This window comes from Podarcis cretensis (genome assembly GCF_951804945.1).
Source record: "Podarcis cretensis genome assembly, chromosome: 9".
NCBI lineage: Eukaryota > Metazoa > Chordata > Lepidosauria > Squamata > Lacertidae > Podarcis > Podarcis cretensis.
The window spans coordinates 4,574,398-4,595,433 of record NC_137178.1 but is presented as its reverse complement, the minus strand read 5'-3'; the positions used below and the strand labels follow the sequence as shown (position 1 = coordinate 4,595,433).

Below are 21,036 nucleotides of genomic sequence, written 5' to 3'. Positions count from 1 at the left end.
GTTCCCAGAACTTCCTGGGAAAGGGGGTTGATTGTTAAACACTCTGGGAACCGGCACCCTTAACAAACTACAGTTCCCAAAGGGACATAAGAGAAGTCGCTGGATCAGGCCAGTTTGCCCATCTAGTTCGGTGATTTCCAGGAAATGGTGTTCAGAAGCATCGCTGCCTCATGGCTAATAGCTATCTTCCAGATTCTGCTTAAAGTGATGTACTTTAGATGAACCGTGTGAATGTGCCAAGTATTAGAAAACTCAGATATATAAGCTAAGCACTGAGTGGCTCGTTAAACCAGGATTACAGCTGCGAAAACAGAATGCCCAGTTGCCAGTTTGGGGCCAGGAGGCTCGAAAGTCGTATTTTTCAGTACAACTTTTGGCTTCCCGAAAATTAATTGTGACTGTGCAGATAAAATATAACGGATAGAATTCTTCAGGAAGTGTTGCTAGTGTGTGGAAACAGTCAAGATCCAAAGATCGCCACGCATGTGCCTCCAGATGGTGGAGACATCGGGTGCCATCCTGACACCCGGTCATCTTCACTTGGTCACAAGAGGTTAATAGCCAGGTGCAAAATGCGGCCGGCACCTGGTGAATTTCGAACGCTGAATGTGCCCCTGGTGTTTTCCCTCTTTGGGCAAATCCTTCCTCCGAGCTGTTCCCACTGACAAATCCTTATACAAAATGGAACTCCGCTATCCAAAATTGGACTCAGGTTCTGTTTGTGGGCTTCCCATTGTGGCACCCCCTTGATCACTGTAAGAACACTGTGTCCATGGCATCTGTCTGCCAGCTCCATCTGGTACGCAGGATGAGATCCTCCCTGCCCGCAGACTGGCCAGAGTGGTGCATGCTCTGGTTATCTCCCGCTTGGACTACTGCAATGCGCTCTACATGGGGCTACCTTTGAAGGTGACCCGGAAACTGCAATTAATCCAGAATGCGGCAGCTAGACTGGTGACTGGGTGTAGCTGCCAAGACCATATAACACCTGTCTTAAAAGACCTACATTGGCCCACAGTGCATTTCCAGGCACAATTCAAAGTGTTAGTGCTGATATTTAAAGCCCTAAATGGCCTCGGCCCAGTATATCTGAAGGAGTATCTCCACCCTCATCGTTCTGCCCGGACACTGAGGTCCACCCTCCAAGGGCCTTCTGGTGGTTCCCTGCCTGTGAGAAGTGAGGTTACAGGAAACCAGGCAGAGGGCCTTCTCGGTGGTGGCGCCCGCCTGTGGAACACCCTCCCATCAGATGTCAAGGAAATAAACAACTACCTGACTTTTAGAAGACATCTGAAGGCAGCCGTGTACAGGGAAGTTTTTAATGTTTTATCATGTTTTTAATATTCTGTTGGGAGCCACCCAGAGTGGCTGGGGAGGCCCAGCCAGATGGGCGGGGTATAAGTAATAAATTGTTGTTGTTGTTGTTGTTGTTGTTGTTAGACAGTGCTGGACTAGAATGGCCCCCTTTGGAGTCATCCAGCAGCCAAGCTTTTCTCTGGTTCTTATGCGCCACCTTCTGCCATCATTCAAGCCAAAGGGCACAGAGAGGCAACCAATTTTCCAATGCACCTCCAAGTGGAGGGGCTCCCCAGACAAACTTAAATCGCACCCTCCCTACCAGACCAAACCATGGAGCTACTCCTAATTCATGAGCACATAGGAGTGTGGGTACATTTCAAGGCTCTCAGCAAGAATTGCTAAAGTTTTGTCTAAACTCTTAAAACACGGCACCCAAACTTGAAGCCAGGTGGTGAATGGGACTGATTCTGCACACTGGTGATTTGGGGTGTCATTCCTTCCTGCTAGCTGTTCATAGTGCCCAGATACAGAGGTGGGGGCCTCTCCAGATGAGGGCCTCCAGTAAGTGAAGTTTTCTCTCCAAACCCAGAAATAGCCCCTCACCAGATCCATCTGGATAGTTAGCCTTGGTGAAGACTTGACGTTTTCATCCCCCCAAAAAGTTTTTGAGTTTCTGCTGAAATGAGGCTGCATTTTAACGTTGTATTTTAATCTTGTTTTTAAAGTTGTATTTCAACCAATTGTTTTATATCTGCTGTTAGCCGCCCTGAGCCAGGTCTTGGCTGGGGAGGGTGGGGTATAAATAAAATTTATTATTATTATTTATTATTATTATCTGCACCCAGCATCTCCTAAGAGCCACACCTTGAGCTCTCTCTCCTCTCGCCCACCAGGTATCAACGTGAGTGGCCCCCACCCCATTAGCCAGGAACACTCTCCCTACAGAAGCCAGGGGTCTCTCTGCCCCCTCTCTCCAAAAAACATACAGACCTGTTAAGCCTCACATTCACCCCAAAGAGCTCCTATCCGTCCAAACTCAGATGTCGGGGTGAGGGGTGCCTATTCATCCCAAATCCCTCAATCTCACACCCCACCCCCGCCATAAAACGAAACAAAACAAGAGCGAAGACCTCTTTCCATGCCCAGCCAGCAAGACTCACCCTGCACAGCCAACACCCCGGAAAAAACCCACATGCCCAAAATTATCCTTTAATATGACGGATCCATAATCCCAACGCGCAACGGCAGAGTGGAAGCTCGTTCTTTCGCCCCCTCCCAGATGCCAGGGTGAGGGGCACCCGCACCCCCACAACCAGAAATCTCTCTGCTCTCTTGTTTCTCCTCCAACCTCGGCTAAACGTTGCCCTTTTAAGCCACCAGCGCCTGCTAACCTTCTCCTACCGCGGAGACAACCGGCTGAAATCCCCCCTTTCTTTAACGGGGGTGGGGAAGGAAGAGGGGGAAACCCCATACTAACTAACCCCCCAATCCAGCCACCAGCTGTTCTTTTTACCTTGCACTTTGGAGATGTCAACGTTGCTGGAGAGAAGAAGCAGCAGAGGCAGCGTGGAGAGAAAGCGCTCCCCGCTGAAAAGACCCCGGAGCGCCCCGCGCGCCCAGCTCCGTCTCTGCGCTCCCGTCTCCATGCCAGACGGCTCCCCGGTCCGTCTCCTTCGAGCCTCTCCTGCCCTCTCAACTCTCTTCCTCTCCTTCCCTCCGCTCAGTCATCACATCCCTCTCTCTGCTGCCCTCTCGCTCCCCTCTTCCCCTCCTGCAGAATCCTCTCTCGCGCGCGCGCGCGCTCTCTGGTTTGGTCTCTCCAGCTCGGAGTTCCTTGGCTGTCGACTCTAATGAGAACCACATGGGCTGGGAAGAGCCCACCTCGCTTGGAGGAGCCCTCCTCCTCCTCCTCGCCTGCCCCAACAACCCCACCCTGCAAGGAGATCTCAGCTCCGGGATCCTTTCTCTCCCTTGCAGGCGTGCGCTTTCCAAGAACGCGCGCATGTCCAGGCGCACGCAGGCAACACCCTGGTCCCCGCGAAGCCCGACGCGCCCTGGCGATCTTGGCAGGACAAAAGTTCAAAGCGAAGGTGGCCAAAGCTCTGGGATATAGACAGGCAGCTGTTGCAAAGCACAGACAGCTCTGGCTCAGCCCCAGAAGCAGCTGCGAAACGCCGGGTCTCAGGGCGCGAACCCACACATGCCCCACATATTTAACAAATCAATAGGCTGTTTGTTTCTCCTGTTCCGTTTTGTTTTGGAAAGCCTTCATGCAGCGTGGCGTAAGGGGCCCGCGTGAGGGTGGCTGTTTGTGCAGGCCTGCCACTACAAAGCCCATGATCCAACGCCAGCACCAACCGAAACATAATAAAAACCCACCCTCTGAGCTCGCACAGAGTTCTTTTCTCTCGTCTGGTCCCTAGCTAGCAGAAGGACAAGGCTTCAGGAATGAACTAAGCCAGCATTTGTCATCCTCCCCCTGCAAAAAAACCACATTCCTAAGTTTACATTTTGGACACTGTTCAATATAAAGCAAAACTCCATTCAATGTCTCTAGGACTGAATGGGCTTAAGCATAACTAATTCTGCCTTTTGTATTTAAAGTTTGCACTTGAGATAACTTGGTACAATTGAATGAGTTTGGTTTTCTTGCCACCCTAAGCCACAAAGAAGGGAAGTAAAATCAAGCTTAGCTCTATTTGTTGAATGTATATCCCACCTTTTCCCCAATAATCTCAAGGTGTCTTACGTGGTTTTCTTTCCCTCAGCCTCATTTAATCCACAGAACAACCCTGCAAGGTAGGGTAGGATTAAAGACACTGACTGTTGCATGGTCACCCAGTGAACGTACCGTAATGGCCAAGCAGGGATTTGAAACCTGTTCTCCTAGCTCGGGGTCAGCAAACTTTTTCAGCACTGTCTTTCAGACCTTGCGGGGGGCCGGTCCTTATTTTGCGGGGGGGGAGGGGGTGAACGAATTCAGACTTGTGGTGGGCCCAATTATATTGGGGGGGGGGGGAATGAACAAATTCCCATGCCCCACAAATAACCCAGAGATGCGTTTTAAATAAAAGCACACATTCTACTCATGTAAAAACATGCTGATTCCTGGACCGTCCGTGGGCTGGATTTAGAAGGCGATTGGGCCGGATCCGGCCATCAGGCCTTAGTTTGCCTACCCATATGTGGTTAGAGCAGGCATAGGCAAACTCAGTCCTCCAGATGTTTTGAGACTACAGTTCCCATCATCCCTGACCACTGGTCCTGTTAGCTGGGGTTGATAGGAGGTTGTAGTCCCAAAATATCTGGAGGGCCACGTTTGCCTATGCCTGGGTTAGAGCATTAACCATTACACCATATTGCCACTTATAAAACCAGATGTAATAAACTGATACATTTAACCTAATAAGCTGATACAGACTCCCACAAGAGGCTCTTCTTCCTTGGAGGTATTTAAGCAGAGACTGGATGGCCAACTGTCACATACAGTTGTACCTTGGTTCTTGAACAGAATGCATTCGACTTCCGGAACCGTTTGAAAACCAAGGTGTGGCTTCCGATTGGCTGCAGGAGCATCCTGCAGCCAATCGGAAGCCACGCTGGACGTTCAGCTTCCAAAAATCATTCAAAAACCGGAACACTCCCCAATTTTGATCGTTCGGGAGCCAAATTGTTTGGGAGCCAAGGCGTTTGAGATCCAAGGTACGACTGTATGATTTAGTTGAGATTCCTGCATTACCGAGGGTTGGACTAGATCAGTGTTTCCCAACCTTGGGTCTCCAGCTGTTTTTGGACTACAACTCCCATCATCCCTAGCTGGCAAGACCAGTGGTGAGGGATGATGGGAACTGTAGTCCAAAAACAGCTGGAGACCCAAGGTTGGGAAACACTGGACTAGATGACCCTCAGGGTCCCTTCCAACAACTCTACAATTCCATGATCCTATCCTGCTTTTCATAAACATGAGGCCACATCCACACCGTAAATTTCAAGCAGTCTTAAACACCACTTTTAACAACCATGTGTGTTTCCTCAAAGAATCATGGGAACTGTAGTTTTTTATGGTGCAGCCGTGTGAGGAGCCTCCTAAGGACACTCTGCCTCCTTAGCAAACTACAGTTCCCATGATGCTTTGAGGGAAGCCATGGCTCTTAAAAAAGCCGTGACTTTAAATGCTTGGTGTGAGTGTGGCCCTGATGGGTTACTGGTAAAACAACAGGATTTTTAAATTAAAAAACACAGCCTAATAAAATCATTAAACTTTCCAGAAACAGTTGAAGATGTTTTTGTTCTCTAAGGCTTTCCCAGCTGGGTAAATGGGTCTCCATGACAAATATCCACTTCTTAGCGTTTCAGTTTTGCTTCTGGTGTATTGCTTGTTTGTTTATGTGTGTGTACTTAACAGTTTTTAATTATCTCATGTACAAATCACCTTGAAACAGTGGTTTAGAAGGTAAAGATTATTACTAATATTATTACAGATAATGCTTTATTATTATTACCACTAAGTAAATATTATTGTGAAGTAAAAATATGATTACTAAGGATGCCTTATTATTAGTAAGACAATAATATTGTTATTAAGTGTAATAATCCGAATAACAACATTGCAATGCCTCACTTTTTGCTCTTTCTCTGTTTGTCTGCGTGAGCTTTGAAGTCAGCACTGGCCTTCCCCCTGGAAAAGATTTAGAGCAGAATTTAAACCGAAATTCGGTGCTCCCTCACTTCCTCATTCTCGTTCCACTGGGTTTTCTGACGATGTGCCTCAGCTCTGAAGCTTTCGCGAACGAGCATCATGGATCCTTGCAATATCCTTATTCTTGCAATGCTGTTCGGACCTTCCCATGCCGATTCGCCTCCTTTTCCCACGATCATTTAACCTTCGGGAGGCAAGACCTTTTTGCTTCTCATGCTATCTTAACCCTTGCTCTGCTGCAGCCCTGAACGGAAAGCGTAAGGCATCAAGTGTTCAGGCCGACGAAGAACCAGTAATAGGGACTGGTCCATGGGGGCGAGGGGGGCACTGCCTTACCAACCCCCATCTGCCCACAGCCAGTCCCACCTGCCCGCCTTCCTCCCTAAAATCAGCCAGGGTAGGGCTCTGCCCATCATTGGCTCTTGGTCTACTTATTGCTGGCCTCCAAGCCTTCTGCCCTAGTAGTCTCAATGGGTACCAGCCACAGTCATTAAGACTACAAATCCCATGATGCTGTGTGGCTGCACTACAAACATGCCTGCACACAGACACATTAAATAAGTTGCGTTCTTGTTATTAAATATATCAAGAAAAAAGCACACCAAGAACTCAGGCCAATGTAAGTTTCAGTAGTGGGAGTGGCCCCTACTCGCAAATCAATAGTCAGTTGTAACAAAAACTAATCCATTCAAAAGTATGTATTCTGACAAGAATTACAAACTCAAATAGAAATTACATACTCTTAACAGAGATTACAAACTCAAACTCATAAGAATATGTATAACACAATAATTTGTTACAGAATTAGAAATAAGAGTTAGAAATCACTAACATGATCTTTACCCATAAACTCTTATTTCTAATTCTGTAACGAATTAGCTCAGTTTCACCAGGAACAGGGACGCATCTGCTCTTCCCTGCTCTTAAGTAGCAACAGGCTGGGGAGTTGGGTGGGGGGAGTTATGAACATGTATTATTCCATTTCCCCCTCCAAAGCAGGCCAGGGCATAGATGCACAAAATTACATTTCCCCTTAGAAAGGGTCTGCATATGCCAATACCATGTTTAAAAAGATAAAGGGACCCCTAACCATTAGGTCCACTCATGGCCGACTCTGGGGTTGTGGCGCTCATCTCGCTTTACTGGCCGAGGGAGCCGGCATACAGCTTCCGGGTCATGTGGGCAGCAAGACTATGCCACTTCTGGTGAACCAGAGCAGCACACGGAAACGCCGTTCACCTTCCCACCGGAGCGGTACCTATTTATCTACTTGCACTTTGACTTGCTTTCGAACTACTAGGTTGGCAGGAGCAGGGACAGAGCAACGAGAGCTCACTCGGTTGCGGGGATTTGAACCGCTGACCTTCTGATCGGCAAGCCCTAGGCTCTGTGGTTTAGACCGCAGCGCCACCCACATCCCCATCACGGCTTTATGAAGGGGCAAAAACATAAATTCCAGGAGTTTTGCTTTCTGAAGGGAACATGATACTTCTGGTTCCTCAGTAGGTTTCAGCACCCTCAGAAAAAGCAATTCCTGGGGTACATTGGGGGTAAATGAGGAAAGCAACAATGTATTATAGTTTGTTCTAAAGGCTGGTATCAAAGCCTGTAATTTTAATTAAGTCCACAATGCCGGGTAGTAGACTTTTCTTAAGGATTGCAGTCTGAACCTTCTACTTCTTCCTAATAGCTGAAGTACTTTATGGACAAATGGTTATGTTCATAGGCACCAGCAACAGCAGTTTGACTGGCTAAATCAGCTGTGGGGAACATTTGACCCTCCAGCTGTTGCTGAACTCCAACTCCCTTCATCCCTGGCTATGTTCAGCAACATCTGGAGGGTCAAAGATTCCCCACACTTGGACTAACCCCCACTCCCAAGTGTTAGGAGCTATCAAAAACCCTCTCCTCCATTAATATCTCCAATCCTCTTTTAAAGAAAGAACATAATTTATTCCCACAAATAATGGGGGGGGGGGAGAGTACCCTTTACTCTCCCATTATTTTCAAGCCACCTCTATTTCTTGCTCCTTCGCTGTCTTTCTCCTTTCCTAAAATCTCCTGAATTTCCTTCTTTCTATTTTTTCATCACTTCCTGCCTGCCTCTTTCTCTGCCGATTATTTTCTCTTCTTCGTGTTCTTTCAGTTGCAAAAATTTCTGGGGGCGGCCAAAGCTGCTGTACTTCTGCAGAAGGGGAAGGGAAGCTTAAAATACATCCCGGCCACTCCCCCACCTCTCTCCCCCCCCCCCCTAAAAGTGGTACCTCGGGTTAAGAACTTAATTCATTCCGGAGGTCCGTTCTTAACCTGAAACTGTTCTTAACCTGAAGCACCACTTTAGCTAATGGGGCCTCTCACTGCTGCCGCACCGCCGCTGTACGATTTCTGTTCTCATCCTGAAGCAAAGTTCTTAACCCGAGGTACTATTTCTGGGTTAGCGGAGTCTGTAACCTGAAGTGTCTGTAACCTGAAGTGTATGTAACCCGAGGTACCACTTTATATAGAAATGAGCAAACCAGTGATATTTTAGGGAGCAGGCTAGCAGGTGGGGCCCATGACTTACATCACAGGAGCCTATACAACACAAAACACTGTTGCTGTATGTAGGTTTTATTTTATTTGTTTTTTATCTTATATTCTGGAAATGTCTGTAACCTGAAAAGTTTGTAACCTGAAGCATATGTAACCTGAAGTGTCTGTTACCCGAGGTACCACTGTATGTGATTCCTGCACCCTGGGTCAAAGTCCTGCTCCGTGCCTCTCCCAGCTGGTGCCAGGGGGTGTGTACGTCTAGAAGAGGTTTCAGGAAGCATTTAAACCAGTGCCCTATTTTCCTTTCCAAGTGTGCCGTCCAAAAAACACACATCGCCTTTGCCAGCTCCTTTCTTGCCACAAGCAAGCTGACCTCTCAGGCGGGGTTGCAATTCTTCCTTCCTCGCAAACCATCATTATCATCATCTCTTTATTGCAGTCACTGGACCAGAAATAAACGAACACGCCACCACAAAACCTTAAATGCAAAAAAAGGGAAAAGTGCTAATGTAGAAACAAGCAGCCTGAGTTATTATCTATCGTTTTTTGCTGAGAGATGGAGAATGGAAAGGCAGTTCGTACCACGCAGCCCCACCCATTTCCTGAGCTGATACACTGATGGTCAGAACAGTGATTCAGCGGCTGTTACAATGATCTCATCTCACTGTACCAAAAAAAAAAAAGGGTATGGAGCACTCAGCAAGATCAGACCTGAACAGTTGGTCTGCCCGGCCCACCCAGTATCCTGTTTCCAACCCAGTGGATCAGATGCCTCTGGGAAGCTCATCACACATGCGGCTTTCTCAGCACCATATCTGGGATCAGCACAAAGAAGCAGACCTTTGCACACACACACAAAAGCCACAAGGAACAAGAACACCACACTGCTCTGGTTAACTGGCCGAGAAGAGGCCGCAACCATTGGCTCAGAGCTCTTCAGAAGCACCCACCCATTGTGAAAGGGCAGGAAAATGGCCCCCAGCATGCATGGGTAAATCCAGTGCTATTTTTCTTTTAAAAAGGTTTGAGGGTACTCTCAATTTGATTCGAGAAAAACCACCATTTTATAGTTCATATTGGGAAAAATAAATACAGTAAATGGACAAAAGTATGCTGCCTAGGTTTGTCATTGCTTTTCTTGGGAGAAAAGCAATGACAAACCTAGACAGCATCTTAAAAAGCAGAGACATCACCTTGCCAACAAAGGTCTGTATAGTTAAAGCTATGGTTTTCCCAGTAGTGATGTATGGAAGTGAGATCTGGACCATAAAGAAGGCTGATCGCCGAAGAATTGATGCTTTTGAATTCTGGTGCTGGAGGAGACCCTTGAGAGTCCCATGGACTGCAAGAAGAGCAAATGTATCCATTCTGAAGGAAATCAGCCCTGAGTGCTCACTAGAAGGACAGATCCTGAAGCTGAGGCTCCAAGACTTTGGCCACCTCATGAGAAGAGAAAACTCCCTGGAAAAGACCCTGATGTTGGGAAAGATGGAGGGCACAAGGAGAAGGGGACAACAGAGGATGAGATGGTGGGACAGTGTTCTCGAAGCTACAAACATGAGTCTGACCAAACTGCGGGAGGCAGTGGAAGACAGAAGTGCCTGGCGTGCTCTGGTCCATGGGGTCACGAAGAGTCGGACACGACTAAATGACTAAACAACAACAAAGATTCACAAAATGTTTAGGGGTATGTGTACCCCCAGAAAAAAAGCACTGGGTAAATCATGTACAGTTGTACCTTGGCTCCTGAACACCTTGGGAGTCGAATGTTCCAGCTCCTGAACGATCGAAAACCGGACGTTCGAACGTTCTTTTGGAAGCCGAATGTCTGACGGGGCTTCCAATTGGCTGCAGGAGCTTCCTGCAGCCAATCAGAAGCCGCGCTTTGGTTTCTGAATGTTTCAGAAGTCAAATGGACTTCAGGAACGGATTCCGTTCGACTTCCGAGGTACAACTGTACTAATTTTTGTTTCCCGTTAACTGAGCTGATGGACCGAACGATGGAGAGACTTGTGATTCCTGGTGGGGGAATCCAGCCATGTTTGCTTTGCCAAGGAGAGCAAGGAGATTAGCAGGTAGCAAGTCCAGCAGCTTCGCCAAGAGCGAGAAATGTCAAGATGTACGGAATTGTGCAGTGTGCCTTCCCAGTTTTATTTATTTGCTGGGCTTACGCATTCACACGCTCACAGTTTTCCGCTCAATTCATTTTTCTCAGGTGCAGTTCCAGCCAATATTCACAAAGGCCCAAAAGCTGCCAAAACCTTACATTCTTCTGTTTGGCTTTTCCGCTGTGATATTTCACACCGCTGGGGGGAAGGTTCTCCTTCAAAGTCCAAGTGGTTTCCTAGGCACGTTTACCTGGGAACGAGCCCCATATGCAAGCCTCCCATCTGCACCGATCTTCACATTTCTTGGTGTCGCTCCCTTGTTTTGATTTTCACAGAGGGCCTTCTGGCGGTTCCTTCCCTGCGAGAAGTGAAGCTACAGGGAACCAGGCAGAGGGCCTTCTCGGTAGTGGCACCCGCCCTGTGGAACGCCCTTCCATCAGATGTCAAGGAAATAACTATCTGACTTTCAAAAGACATCTGAAGGCAGTGCTGTACAGGGAAGTTTTTGATGTCTCACTGTGTTTTAATTTGCTGGGGCAACCCTGTCAGATGGGTGGCATAATAATAATAATAATAATAATAATAATAATAATAGCATTTATATCTCACCCTCTTTCTCCAAGATGGCATACATTGTTTTCCCCCTCCTCCTTTAATTCCCACAACAACTTTGTGTGGTACGATAGGTTGAGAGTGAACAACTGGCCCAAAGTCCCTCCATGGGCTTTATTTTAAAGAATTAAAATGCTTCATCTTCGTTCAATTAAAAAGCACGCAGCATCTAGCGTCGTGCATTACAATTGCTACGAGAGACAGAAAAATCATTAAGCGATCCACCCAATTTTTCTGATGGAAAATAAGTTGTTAATAATAATTAATAATAATAATAATAATAATAATAATAATAATACTTTATTATTTATACCCCACCCATCTGGCTGGGTTTCCCCAGCCACTCTGGGTGACTTCCAACCAAATAATAAAAACATGATACAGCATTAAACATTAAAAACTTCCCTAAACAGGGCTGCCTTCAGATGTCTTCTAAAAGTCAGATACAGTGGTACCTCGGGTTTCAGACACTTCAGGTTACATACTCCACTAACCCAGAAATAGTACCTCGAGTTAAGAACTTTGCTTCAGGATGAGAACAAAAATTGTGCTTCGGTGGCGCGGGAGGCTCCATTAGCTAAAGTGGTAGCTCAGGTTAAGAACAGTTTCAGGTTAAGTACGGACCTCCGGAATGAATTAAGTACTTAACCCAAGGTTCTACTGTAGTTGTTTATTTCCTTGACATCTGATGGGAGGGTGTTCCACAGGCGGGCGCCACCACCGAGAAGGCCCTCTGCCTGGTTCCCTGTAACCTCACTTCTCACAGTGAGGGAACCACCAGAAGGCCCTCGGAGTTGGACCTCAGTGTCTGGGCAGAACGATGAGGGTGGAGATACTACTTCAGATATACTGGGCCGAGGCCATTTGGGGCTTTAAATATCAGCACTAACACTTTGAATTGTGCTCGGAAACGTACTGGGAGCCAATGTAGGTCTTTCAAGACCGGTGTTATGTGGTCTCGGCGGCCGCTCCCAGTCACCAGTCTAGCTGCCGCATTCTGGATTAGTTGTTTCCGAATCACCTTCAAAGGTAGCCCCACGTAGAGCGCATTGCAGTAGTCCAAGCAGGAGATAACTTAAGAGAACAACTGCTCAAGATGCAGTCTTAGATATCTCCTGGCCCCTGCCCATAAGAGCTAGAAATTAGATATTTTCAAAAAATAAATAAAAGGAATAATAAAAAGATTCTGCAAGGTGCTAAATTTTGCTGAAGCCAAACCCCATGCATGTGTTTTGTAGCACATAAGCCATTTGGGGAGATTTGGGAGGTGGGAAGAGCAGCAGAGATGGATGTGTGCAGTCTCCCATATCACCACTTTAAGGGCCACAGAAAGGTCTGATGGAAAATTCAATTATTTTTTGTTGCTTCTCAGGGCAGAAGTTACCCTTTCACGCTTTCTCTCAACCTCACCCTCGGAAGTGGACATCATGCAAGTATGATGAAAAACAGAGGCAGCTAGAGAAGGGAAAGAGGGATGATGCAGATGAAAAGAAGAAACACTGACATATTTACAGAAAACTGGTGAGTCAGTGGCTCATCACCACCGGAAGGGAAGTGAAAATTTCATCTGCAGGCTGGGTTTTGAAATAGCTGCAAAAACTGTTCATGATACAGGTGAGATTCCTCCATGCTGCTGGGCTGGCCCATCAATGCTATAACAAATTAAGGACCGCAAACTATAGACTCATTTAGGGTGCAGGCAATTCACAGAAGGACCCCAGGTAGCAGATACCTGCAAGCAGAGCTAATGGAAGGAGAATTCAGTGGTTACCTGAGAATGTGTGCCCACTTGCTCCTGAGACAGGTTCAAAGCCCTTGTACGTTTCTGAGCACAATTCAAAGTGTTGGTGCTGACCTTTAAAGCCCTAAATGGCCTTGGTCCTGTATATCTGAAGGAGCCTCTCCACCCCCATCGTTCAGCCCAGACACTGAGGTCCAGCGCTGAGGGCCTTCTGGCAGTCCCCCCCCCTCCCCCCGTGAGAAGCCAAGTTACAGGGAACCAGGCAGAGGGCCTTCTTGGTAGTGGCACCTGCCCTGTGGAATGCCCTCCCACCAGATATCAAAGAGAACAACAACTACAGTGGTACCTTGGGTTACATACGCTTCAGGTTACAGACTCCGCTAACCCGGAAATAGTACCTCGAGTTAAGAACTTTGCTTCAGGATGAGAACAGAAATCGCGCGGCTGCAGCGCGGCAACAGCAGGAGGCCCCATTAGCTAAAGTGGTGCTTCAGGTTAAGAACAGTTTCAAGTTAAGAACGGACCTCTGGAATGAATTAAGTTCTTAACCCGAGGTACCACTATAGCAGACTTTTAGAAGACATCTGAAGGCAGCCCTGTTTAGGGAAGCTTTTAATGTTTGATGTATTACAGTATTTTGATATTTTGTTGGAAGCAACCCAGAGTGGCTGGGGAAGCCCAGCCAGAGGGGTGGAGTATGTATGTATGTATGTATGTATGTATGTATGTATGTATAAATAAATATTATTATTATTATTATTATTATTATTATTATTATTATTATTTACAAAGCCCTGAACACCTGAGCCCAGCTCAGTCACCGACATGATCTGCAGGAGCACCATTGAACATGCCCCAAGTTGGTGAGGCTTGCTTCACAACCATGAGAAACCAAGCCATTATAGTATCATGGGCCCGTGTGTTTCGTTAGCCCCCAAATGGAAAACGAGCGAGGTCCCAGCTTAAAGAGGAATGGGAACTTAAGTCTGCAGGCTGCACATATTCCATCAGCTTAACATATAGAATAAGAGAACAAGAAGAACGTACATTTAGAGAAGACTGGAATTTTTTTAAATTTAATATATGGGGGGGGGGGGGATTGTGTACTGTTGAAAACATGGGCAGCATTAAGATAAATTCCAACAGTGTAAATGAGTCTTGATGGATGTAATAATGGAACTCTGAGTGGTTTAGTTTATGTAAAATATGCAGGGATTTATGATATGCAAAATGAACCACGGAAAGAGAAGAAGGGAAGTCATTGATATTTTAAGGATGTTTAAATGAGTCTTCTAAATTGTAAAACAGAAAATTCAATAACAATTATATGTGTGTATATATGTGTGTACATAGTATTCTGGCATTCTGAATGTGCACAAGTATTCTGGCAAAAGTTAACTTCTGCCACCGGGGTCTGCCCTGTTTCTTCTGCTGTGGAGACAGATGCAAATAATTCATTCAGTTTCTCTGCAATCACCATATCTGCTTTGATTCCCTTGTCATCCAAGGGTCCAAACACTTCCCTAGCCAGTCTCCTGCTACTAACGCATATAAACAACTGGTTGGTGCTTACGTTTTTAGCAACATGCTCCTCAAATTCTTTTTTTAGCATCCCTTTTTGTCTGCTTGCATTTCTTTGGCCAATGTTCCTCATTTGGACAAGAATTCCATTCCCCCCCCCCCCCGGAAACCTTGTTGCATCCAGTAGCTCCTTTGATTCCGCTTCTGAACCATGTTAGCCTCGTCTTGGCCCTTGTGGTACCTACCATGATCTGTGGTACAAACTCCCAACTGAGCTCCTCATATTGCATCTTCAAACAATATTCAAACATTTTTGGAGTGACTCTCTTGGTTTTGCATTTGCAACTTCCGTTTTCTGCCAATCCCCATTTTGAGGAAGTTTCAGGTTTTGAAATCAAACGTGACCGTGCTAGATTTTCTCAGCAGTTGGCCATTTAATTTACCGTATTTTTCGCCCTATAAGATGCACCAGACCACAAGACGCACCTAGTTTTTGGAGGAGGAAAACAAGAAAAAAAATATTCTGAATCTCAGAAGCCAGAACAGCAAGAGGGATCGCTGCGCAATGAAAGCAGCAATCCCCCTTGCTGTTCTGGCTTCTGGGATAGCTGCGCAGCCTGCATTCGCTCCATAAGACGCACACACATTTCCCCTTACTTTTTAGGAGGGAAAAAGTGAGTCTTATAGAGCAAAAAATACGGTAATTTAATAGCACTATGGTCACAGTTGCCAATGGATTTGGCAACACTTAACACCTCGCACCAGGTCCTGGGCATCACTTAAAATTAAGTCCAGGCTTGCTGTCCCCTTGATCTATTGCATCACTTAGAAGGAAGGGGCAAATCTCTCCTGAGATTCTGGGAGTACGCTGTGCTTTGCACAGGGTTGGGCTCTGTGGCCCTCAAGACGCTGTTGGATTACAACTCCCATCTGCCCCAGCCAGGAAGTTTCAGGGATGATGAATATTGTAATTCAATACCTGGAGGGCCACTGGTTCCCCATCATTAGATTAGAAGAATCCCTTAAACAGAATTGTGGGCTTTGATAGGCTGTGAGGAGGTGCCGTCAAGAGCTCACTGGCTATCTGCCTAGTGAAATAAGAGACTCGGGGAGAGCTTTTTCATCTACAGTGTTGGTGCTGACCTTGAAAGCCCTACATGGCCTCGTCCCAGTAGACCTGAAGGAGCGTCTCCACCTCCATCATTCTGCCCGGACACTGAGGTCCAGCTCCGAGGGCCTTCTGGTGGTTCCCTCACTGTGAGAAGCCAAGTTACAGGGAACCAGGCAGAGGACCTTCTCAGTGGTGGCGCCCACCCTGTGGAACACCCTCCCACCAGATGTCAAAGAGAAGAACTACCAGACTTTTAGAAGACATCTGAAGGCAGCCCTGTTTAGGGAAGCATTTAATGTTTAACAGACCACTGTATTTTAATCTTTTGTTGGAAGCCACCCAGAGTGGCTGGGGAAACCCAGCCAGTTGGACAGGGCATAAATAAATAAATTATTATTGTTGTTGTTGTTACAGAAACACAGGAAGATGTGGAATTACAGCCTCACGTTTGAGTCGATGTTGCTCAGATTGCCGTTCCACCCCCCTGGCAGTTACTTCCTAGGGCTCAAACGCCTCCTGCGGCCTACGGTGGCTGCTAAGAGAATCTTTCTTCTCTATTTGGCTTTGAAGGGCACGTCTGGTGCGAGAGGAAGGAGGCGGCTCTCCAGAAACACCAGGTCACTTGGCTGCTGTCTCTAACATATCCGACTCCTGTCTCTGTTCACTGCTATCTTGCTCCTGATTCTTCATCATCCATTATTTCCCAGTTTCTTTCTTCTTCTGTGGTGTGTCCTGTCTCAAACCACCACGATCCTAATTCCATACTCTCCCCCTTCCTCCTCTCTGGAAGGCTCTTAAGAGTTTACAGTTCACATCACTTCTGGTTTAGAATTAAACCACCAAACGACAGCGCAGAAAGATCTCACATCAGTTGCACCAGATGAGGAAGGCCTTCGTTGTTCAAAGCTGGTGTCTCAAACTAGTACTACCGCATTGCCGTCTTCGAAGACTTTGCAGGTAGCAAACTTCATCATCATCATCATCATCAAACCTTTTATTGGCATTACATACAAACATCCAGAAAAAATCAATACAGAATTACTACTTCCCCAGTGGCACAAAACATTTGCTAAAAGGAAGGAGGCAGAGCAGTCTATCGTCACAACTCTTGGTCTCCAGGGAGATCAGACGTCTGCAGTGTATTTCAACGACAAAAAACCAAATAGAGATATTTAGCCACTAGCTTGGTGAGCTCCTGATCATTCCCCAGTAACAGAAAATGCATGACCTCCAACTCTGGTTTCCATTTGGGGATACAGAGCTGATCTAGAAATTGCTGATGGAAATCAGCATATAGTTTACAATTGAGAACCATGTGTGTGAAGGTTTGCACCAGGAGGTCTTCACATGAGCAAGTTCTTTCTCCTTCCACCCTGCCTGAGAACCTTCCCCAAAGGAGGTTCAGCAAACTTCATGGATTGTGCTACTGAACCGCTGGTGAACTCCCAACGCTCTTTTATGCAATTCCGCTTTAGATGAAATCCCCTATAAAAGATTACTCGCAAGTACAACTTGCACATTCAAGGGAGTTTAGGCCGGAAGTATCTGGCAGGCTGGAGAGCTCACGGGTTGCATGTGCTAATTCAGCTGACATGCCTTCAGATGTTTTTCCTGTTTACAGATTCAGGCTGCGTTCTCTGCGGGTAAGCGAGCATTCCAACTTCATATGGGTGTAAAGAGAGCCCTATTGCAGTTTCTCCCTCCTCCTCTCTCTTTCAAGATGTCTTTAGATAAGAGTCAGATATCTGAGTTCAGAAAATAGAAAGACTTCTCAGTTAAAGGCAAATGCCTGTCTTTCTACAAGTATCTTGCTTTCCACTTTTGTCATGTTTAATCAGGTCAGTAGTCCCCTGCTGCGAAAGAGCAAAGCAGTTAGAAGACTAGATCACATGTGGTGGACATGTGAGAAAATGAAACAATTTTGGGATATGATTTATAATGAGCTGAAAAAGTTATTTAAATATACATTCCAAAAAAATCTGGAAGCTTTTTTGCTGCTTGATAGGTGAAGAAATGGGAAAAGTAGACCAGAGATTATTCATGTATGCCACGACTGTCGCTAGAATCTTGGTAGCCCAAAAATGGAAGACACAGGAATTACCAACATTGGAGGAGTGGCAGATAAAAATGGTAGAATATGTGGAATTAGCAAAATTGACTTACAGGATTCGTAACCAAGAGGAAACAAAGTTCAGAAGAGAGTGGAGTAAATTTGTGGAGTATATAATAATTGTAGAAGTCTAAAGACTGTAGCAGGATTAAAATAAATCTTATGATGTGGATAGGATGTTATTAAGAAACTGCGGAAAGAAAAGTGGAAAATGAAAACCTGTTGGAGGGAGGGAGGGAAGTCCGCGCTCGGCAGAGCGATGAAATAATGTGGGTTTAAGATTATGGAACTTTACTGTATTTGTTTTGTTTGTTTGATTTATGTTAAAGAAAAGTCATAAAATGCATTTTTTTAAAAAGGAAACTAGATCACTTGTGCTGTACAAGGGGATGAACTGAAAATATCACAGTCTGTATTAAGGTAAAAATGGATTGATATTAGATGAAAGTTTGAAGCTAAAATAGGTGAAAAAGAATAATATGAATTTGCTGAACCAATTTCTAAGTGGAATACAAAAAAGGGAGGCGCGAGGAAGTCAGGAAAATAAGTTAACTAAAGAGGAGAAACTAGAAAAATCGTTTTGTGTTTTTGTATCTTTGTATTTTTGTGTCTTTGTATTTTTTCTTGTGCTTTTTGTTTTTGTTGAATTCTTTTTTTGTTGTTGTGAAAACTTAATAAATATCTTTAAAAAAATATGAAAATATCACAGTCTGGATGATTTATGGTTCCGTTGGCACCCATCTCTCAAGAGACAATGCAGTGTGCCTCTGGGAGTGAAGCTAAGCTGTTGGAGAGTAGAGACTGATACAGGAGAGACATATTTTGTTGCAGCTGGGGCAGATTAAGGTGCCTGGTTGTGCTGCTGCAGATGCACCATGCCCTTTCTTCTCTCCAAGCTCCTCTGGTCATTGCTGTCTGTCTCCAGGCACGGCGGTTGCCGGCAAGGGATTCTCGCACGGCAGAGTTGGTGTTACCGGCCTTCATGTAACATTTGCAGACATCTTTGTAACGCAGAGTTGGTCTGCCAATGGGCCTGGTGCCTGAAGCCAGCTCCCCACAGAGAGAGCTCCTTGGGGATCCTGCCATCTTCCATGCTGTGGACATGGCCAAGCCAGTGTAGACATTGCTGAGAGGGGAGTGTGACCATGCTGGAAATGCAGACTTGGGATGCGGCACCAAAGTGACTTCTGCAGGGCGCAAACCTGGGCAGTGTGTCTGGAGGTCCTGGGCTGTCCGGACGGCAAGATCCCCCCCCCCCTTTTGGGGCCTTGCTGTTGTTGTCCCAATGAAAGCAAAATAATATATTTGGAACCAGTTTGGCTGCAGAAGCTGCCGGAAGGAGGAACAGAAGACGTCATCCATCTGTCTTAGGGACTCCAGATTTCTACAGGGTTAACTCCTTAGCCTTAGGGGGGTATGGGTTGTTCCTCAGGGTTTATCCCCTCCATTTCCCTCTACAGCAGGTGCAGAAACCACCTTCTTGACCACTGGACTCACAATTAGTCTCGTCCACTCAATCTGCCAGAGCCTGTCTTTGTATGCAGGGGACAGACAAGTCCCTAACTCGCTGAGGATTTAAGACCCATCGGCTACCCTCACCTGGTTTAGCCAACCTAATAAGAGGTCAGCATTTACAATTAAACAGCAATTAAATTAAGATTTATATGCAGCTCTGCCTATTGTTTGCAGGAATATAGAAATTTCCTGTGTGGATTAAACATGTACTTAGTTTTGCACGATGAATCTGATGTGTACTAGCACAGACCTGCCGTAGTTGCCCGCTCTTCAATCTGTCATGGAAATTTGTTTTCCCATGTTCAAACCAATCCCAAAAGGGCCCATTTCCCTGTTGACCCTGCAGAGCTCCAGCTACTTCCAATCCCCATCAAGCTGAACCCCACCCTACTTTTCGCAATGTCCTCAGTGTGTGCACAGGCAACTCACGGAACAATGCACAGCTGCCTTTGGCCAGGATTCAACCCTATATAAAAAAAGGATACTTTGCCCAAAGGAGAGCCCACGCAGTTCAGAGGGAAGGAAGCGTAAGATGCAGTCAAGAAGGAAAGGAAAGCGGCTATGGGGAACCACAAACATATCCTTAGTAAGGAGCAGTGAAACAGAAAGGTTTTTGCGTGGGTATGTTCAACATTATTATCCTTATCACAGTTTAAAACACAATCACAGAAATAAGGTGGTTCCTGAAAATAAACATCTCAAGTACCAAAAACCAGGGTAAAGATGAATGAGCATGACTTTAAGGAAGCACTAAGCCTAGCTGCAGAAACCCTGGAAACCAGAAATCTCTTTCCCCTGCCTCCCACATGGAGCTGGTTGGCTGGCATCCACCTGCATCAAGAGACAATGGAGTGCGCCTTCGGGGGTGAAGTCAAACTGCTGTGTTAGCAGCACCAAAGTGACCTCCCTGAGGGGCAAGCCTTGAGGTCCTGGGCTGCCCAGAGTTGTCAGAAGGAGGTGTACCAGGCGCCATCCAACCTTCTCAGGGACCCCACTCATGTAGGGCTTAGCTCTTTTTTTTTTGTTAGAGCGTTTATTAATTTTCCAATAAAAAACATCCAATTAACATATCAAATCATAATCCAATAAAAAAAATGAAAATAAAAAAAAATCAAATTGTCTTCCGAATTGTAATTTTGATTTTACGGCTTCCCACAGTCTGAACCTCGAAGCATATCCAAATCTCAGTCCTGTCTCTCATCATGTAGGGCTTAACCCATAATCTTTTCTCCTTCCAAAGATAACCCGCAAGGCAGCAGAGGTTTAGGTTCAGAGTTTTCCTTCTCCTAGATGGGCTCCCTTCCCAGGCTGACAAGCGTCATCTGCCCCATGCTTCCCTCTACAACATGGGCAGAAACTCCCTTCTTAGCCATGGGACCCACTATTGGTCTCATCTGCTCAAACTATAGAAGCCTGTCTTCATACAGGGGAAGCCCCTAACTCACAGAGGGTTTGAGAGCCATCAGCTCCCATCACCTGCTTTTGACGGCCAGTCGAAGCCGTTCCCTAGGTGTGGCTGCTGTAGCATGCTGGCAGTTTCTAGGAGCCACAGGTAAGAGCTGAGTGCAGAGTGGGGACCAAAGGTCAACAGACTACCCCAGAAGGAGCATGTCATGTGCCCCGCCAGAAGTACTACCCCTCTCTTAACACCCTGTATACCCTCACATGGAGCAACGCCAAAAGAAAACGAGAAGTAGAAGTACTGGAAGTCAGAGTCTTCAGATATTTAATTTTTTCAGTAGTAGAAAAACAAAGATACAGGGGAGCAACTCAACTATAAAAAAGTAC

The 21,036-nt window shown here is 46.1% G+C and overlaps 1 protein-coding gene across 2 annotated transcripts in view; it reads right to left on the bottom strand.

Moving 5' to 3' along the window:
- The window catches only part of ADAM33 (ADAM metallopeptidase domain 33), a 104,574-nt gene extending 101,389 nt beyond the window's left edge, over positions 1-3,185 (bottom strand). Inside the window, exon 1 of one of the 2 annotated variants that reach the window (XM_079990767.1) lies at positions 2,813-3,185. In XM_079990767.1, coding sequence (XP_079846893.1) covers positions 2,813-2,945 — 133 coding nt within the window. In that variant the 5' untranslated portion in view covers positions 2,946-3,185. The remainder of the gene's footprint in view (positions 1-2,812) is intronic. The other variant, XM_079990766.1, reaches the window with a different exon arrangement.
- Positions 3,186-21,036: the final 17,851 nt, after the last annotated feature.